Source organism: Microtus ochrogaster, chromosome 5 (assembly GCF_000317375.1).
Source record: "Microtus ochrogaster isolate Prairie Vole_2 chromosome 5, MicOch1.0, whole genome shotgun sequence".
Taxonomy (NCBI): Eukaryota; Metazoa; Chordata; class Mammalia; order Rodentia; family Cricetidae; genus Microtus; species Microtus ochrogaster.
Window position 1 is genome coordinate 53,554,614 of NC_022012.1, and position 5,695 is coordinate 53,560,308.

Below are 5,695 nucleotides of genomic sequence, written 5' to 3' on the forward strand. Positions count from 1 at the left end.
CAGCAGACCTCATTACAGATGGTTGTGAGCCACCATGTGGTTGCCGGGAATTGAACTCATGACCTTTGGAAGAGCAGGCAATGCTCTTAACCACTAAGCCATCTCTCCAGCCCCTTAAAGGAATAATTTAAAACTTACTTCTAAACTAAATGAACTACTTTTATATTATACTTCTAAAATTATAAGCAAGTAGGTAAACTAATAATAGCAAATAACATGGGTCATAGAATGGCTCAGGGGTAAAGGCACTTGCCATGGAAGCATGAAGAGCAGACTCCCATTCTGGAACCCACATGAAGGTAGAAGAGAATCACCTGCACAGAGTTGTCCCCTAACTTCCATACACATCAGGCACACAAAGGCACATGATAATGATAATGACAAAAAAGAATATATACATATATATATGTATATATTCTTTTCAATTTAGCCTCTAAAGATAATCCAGTATTTTCAGGATTAGATTCTTTTGGTATTGTTGAAATCACTGAAATACACTAGCATAATTAGTCAGTACACTTACTTAAGTTTCAATCATTACATCTACTCACAACTTAAACTTAGGATTTTCTATTTTTGCCACCTAAACTCAGTTTCTTTCATTTTCTAGTAATGAGATAAGGGTATCAAGCACTATCATCTGTAGCTACTAGCTCTTAGAAAACCATAGGCTTGCTAGGTGGGTGCGGCACACACCTTTAATCCCAGCACTCAGGAGGCACAGGAAGGCCAGCCAAGGGTACACGGAGAAACCCTATCTCAAAAAACCAAAAATCAAACCAAACCAAACAAATAAAAACAAAACAAAGAAAACAAGACAAAGCAACACAGCAAACCAAAAGAACAATAAGTTCCAAAATAGAAGAGATCCTTCTCTTAACACTAAGTATGGAGTGTCATGGCAACAGTCAATGAAAAGCAGCACCCTGGCACTAAGCTATTTTCTCCTATTGGCAGATCAAACAGGGCTGGTATAGGGTCCCATTTTGTACTCTTCGTTATTTGTTACTCTGTTTTTGATATCATTCTTTTAAATTATGGGTAATAATTTTTGAGTGAATTACACATATGTGCAAAGCACTGGACTGGTTTCATTACTACAGTAACACAGAGATAGATATTATGCTTCATTTACAGATGAGAAAAATGGAACACAATTAGGAAATATTAAAAAGTGTTTCTAAGCTCCAAAGATATACTTTAAAGCAATTTTTACTGCTATTGAAATCTCATTTTATATGTCTGTTTCTTCTGCATGTACATCTGTGTACCACACGTGGAAACTAGAAAATGATGCCAAATCTGCAACTGGAGTTTCAGATGCATGTGAACCTCCAAGTGGGTGCTGGAATTGGAACACAGGTCCTCTGGAAGAGCAGCAAGTGCTCTTAATCCCTGAGCCATCTCTTTAGTCCCAATAATATTTTTCTTAACTTTTATTTTTTATGTGTGTATGGATGCTTTGTCTGCATGTCTGGTACCCAGGGAGGCCAGAAGAGGTCATCAGATTCCATGGAACTGGAGTTAGTTTCCTGCTAGGAATATAACCTAGATATTTTCCAAGAGAAGCCAGTGCTTTCAAGTGCCGAGCCATCTCTCCAGGCTGATGTTACTGAAATCTTAATGTGTTATGTTGATGCATCTAAAAATGTTAGGAGCCAATTTCCTCCTAAAATCATTGCAGGAACCATCACCCTGGGGAGTCTGCAGAGAACCCTACACCCCTAATTGTGTTAGGAATCGTTCTATTGACAGAGCCTACCCCACACCCAAATTGGCTGATGGAGAGCTATCTGTTAGTGGAACCCACCCCACATTCCAAACTATCTAGGGAACTAGGTGTGTCAACTCGTGACTTCTTGGCCCAAACCATCTAGGGAACTAGGTGTGTCAACTCGTGACTTCTTGGCCTACAGTGACCTGACCGAAGATAACCTCCTGCCTACGTGACCAACACGGACCACGTGACCAACGTGAACCACACGGCAAGAGCCCAGGCCCCTGTGCCCATCCCCCAACTCCTTACCCTATATAAGTTGTACCCCGTCTCTAATAAACAGAGGCTCTGACAAACTTAGCATGGCCTCCTTCCTCTTTCTTAGCCCATTTATCTTCCAAATAGTGCCTCTCCGTGACCCTGGAATAAATGAACTGCCAGACGGGTTACTAACCCTAGACTAAGTAACCAGTCAAGGCAATCAACATAGAAAAATTAATTTTGTGATGTTAAAACACAGTTAAGGATGGTTGCTGACTAATCCATGACTAATCCATAATCTGTAGAACCACGGTGAACCAAATACCATATTACCTCTCATAGTACTCTGATCCTTCTTCTAAGCCAGGAAGAATACCAGTCAGCAATCCCTGGAGACCAGGTTTCAGAGTTTTTCCCAAAGGCAGGTAATATATCTCATACAAACTGAGCAGTGCTGGTTTCACAGACATAGCAGCATTGGCAAGTAGAGGAAACAACCCAGAACTGTCAAAAAATAAAAGATGTAAAAAAGCACCAACATTAATTCATATGCAATTATATCATATCTTTTATTTTTGATGAAACAGGTCACAGCAAATGATAGAATAGTATCTATTAATGACTTCTACATTGATTAAACTAAACCAATTCTCTAATGAGTTTCATACTCATAAGCCCTGCAGCTTCCTATCTGTTGCAGTCTTTATATTTTACACTTCCAAACAAGAATTCTCATTTTTCCAAAACCCTGTCCTTTCTTCTCTGCAACTAGTGTTTTAGAATATGGCATCTCTGTTATTGGCTGGCTAAAAGTCTAGGAGTGATGTTTGCCCCACTATAAAAATGTCTCCTCCAAGATCCATGCTGTTAGTGCATAGCTTTAATCCCAGCACTCAGGAGGTAGAGGCAGGTAGATCTCTTGTAGTTCAAGACTAGCCTGATCTACATAGTGAGTTCCATGACAGCCAGAGCCTATAGAGAGACCTTGAATAAAAGAAACCAAAATAAATCAAACCTCCTCCATTAATACTGGCCATGTTCTTTCTTCAGGTTTCTCATCTAGATGATGCCTGGGTAAATTCTTCCTATATCATCTGTGTAATTACCTAGGAGAGATTGCCATATTTTCATCACCTTGTCTCAACAGGTAGAATTGAAAACTGCCCTGAAGCCACTACTTGTAGTAAAAATCTCGCATAGATTTCCTGTTGCCAACAGTTTTGAACAGTTTTTAAGTTGTGGCTACTGCATATGTTGTACAACCCATGTGTACTCACCTATTTTGTTCTTGCACTTCCAACCTAGCCATTCTGAAGCGTTTTCTGCTGGTTTCTTTGAGAACCTTCCATGCCCTCTGTAGGGTCCAGGCCTTTGCCCATCACAAAGACACAACCCCTACTCTCTTGCCTACATCCTTATAAGCACTGGAGGATCCTTAAACATCCAGCTCTCAGTTTATGTCAGTTCCTCAATGAAACTTATCTGCTAACTAGAGTAGGATAGAAAACCTACTTTATTTTTATAACTTATTGGAGTATTTATTACTAGATCTGAACTATTTGTATCAGGAACAAGAGGTCAAAGAGGCTTCTGTATTTAAATCCCTTGCATCATGCTCTACATTCAAGTAATGCTTTGAAGATAAATGAAGATTCTCAATCACTCCTAGTTTATAGGGAAGTAGAAGTCATGTTCGAGTGGCCAGTTTTCTGCCAGAAATTTTAGGAACTGTGTGACCTGAAGATACAGTCATACTCTGTCTTTGTGCAACTGCCGACTGTGTGCCTGGGGTTGTAACCCACCTTTGAGATGGGCTAGCGTCATTGACAACTCTATCTCCTTAATTTCTGTCTTTCTCTGCTGACATCTTTGCTTCAAACCCAATGTACTCAAATATTTCTCCATGACATATTTATATATGCTAACAGATTGCAATAAACAAACCTCCAAATCCAAATTTAACCAGCTCTCAGCTTGAAGCCATCATTCTGCATCAACATTTAAGAGTATGAAGTGAACATATTTGATTACAGTGTTATATCCAAATATGTGTTTGTCCGTCCGTCCGTCCATCCATCCATCCATCCATCCATCCATCCATCCATCCATCCATCCAATCTTATCTATCCATCCATCCCCCTACAGACACATAATCTCCATTTTATATTTTACCCCCTTCCCATACTCTTTAACTGTGACACGACCCTTCTACATGTGATATGATATAAATTTTGTGATATATAAACTATGGCTATCATTCATAGTTTCTAGTTCTCACTTTCATAGTACTTATTACTTACTAAGTAACTAGAGCAAAAGAGTACCTTAAATAATAAAAAAGAAACAAAAGCATTTGGCCTTCCATCCGTGTTCTAAAGCAATGAAGATGATGGAAGGACAGTCTTTTGTTTGTTATGGTATTTTAGGATTCAGAAATCAGCTTCTTTTTTTATCCCAAAGCCAGATTATAAAAACTGAACTTTCTCTTTTAAAGGTAGGTTGTAGAAATTAATTTTTCCTTGCCATTTTGACTTGGATGTAGCTGTACAGAAATTCATTCATCTACCTTGATTGGCAGTAGAAGGCTTCAATTTCAAAAAGGATCCTCCCCAAACCTTTTAGGAGGTAATGTTATACAGAGGCGCTAAAAAGAAAGTGGACAGGCAGACCATGCTGGCTTCCCTGTTCAGTGTGTCAGCAGTGAGCACCAGAGCACACATTTTTTGCTATAGGGTTGCTCATGCTTTAATCTTGCCTATGTATTTAAGTATGCATAAAAACCTCAAAGGTTAGAGGCTTCAGAGTTTCTGAACTCTGGATACATAGACCCATGCAGGAAGGGAACCAGAAACTCATTCACTTTCTGGGAGGCAGTGTATGTACCTCAGTTCTGGATAATGAAGTGAAACTCCTGTGCTCAGGACTTTCATTTTGCTGCATACCTGTGTCCTTTAAAATATCTTTCTTGATAGTCAATAAATATATTTCTCTGAATTTTATTTCTAGCAAATTAACTGAACTTAAAGAGGTCACAAGTCTGGAGGTCTGGACTTGTTCTTGGTGTTAGAATTGGAAGCAGTCTCCCTGGGTCCTCAGCCTGTGAGATCTGATGGTATTCCTAGGAAGAGGATGTCCAGCTGAAGTCCCCTGAAGAGTTTGTTTGTTTGCCAAAGGAGAGGAATCCTTACACAATTAAGGATCATACAGACAATCTATGTTGTACATTAGATTATCTTAGTTTGGAATTTTTTTCAACCCAGTACATGAGATCTCAGAAGCCACATGTAACATCATTTGTTTAATGTATTTTAAAAAGATCATTCTAATACTGTGTAAAGAAGAGAATATAAAAAGCTAAGGACTGTGCCAAGTATTAGGCCAATGACAAAGCCCAGAGTAAAGATGATGTTCACTTGGACTGGCAGATGCCAGTGAGGTAGACAGATGCTTTGGAAACACATCAGAGTAATATGCACATGGTTGTAAGTACTTTCTGTGTATTGACTTTTAGTTCTACTAACAATCCTATGAGACCAGCTATATCATTTCCATTTTTGTAGATGAGTCACAAATAGGTTAAAAACAAATAGGTTAAACACAAGAACACAAGCTGGGCGGTGGTGGCGCACGCCTTTAATCCTAGCACTCGGGAGGCAGAGGCAGGCGGATCTCTGTGAGTTCGAGACCAGCCTGGTCTACAGAGCTAGTTCCAGGACA

The 5,695-nt window shown here is 39.3% G+C and overlaps 1 protein-coding gene across 1 annotated transcript in view; it reads right to left on the minus strand.

Moving 5' to 3' along the window:
* The window catches only part of Dop1a (DOP1 leucine zipper like protein A), a 74,455-nt gene that overhangs the window by 57,790 nt on the left and 10,970 nt on the right, over nt 1–5,695 (minus strand). Inside the window, exons 3-4 of the mRNA XM_005347693.3 lie at nt 3,113–3,183; nt 2,312–2,482 (exon numbers count right to left, since the gene is read on the minus strand). Of these exons, the coding sequence (XP_005347750.1) occupies nt 2,312–2,482; nt 3,113–3,183 (242 nt within the window). The remainder of the gene's footprint in view (nt 1–2,311; nt 2,483–3,112; nt 3,184–5,695) is intronic.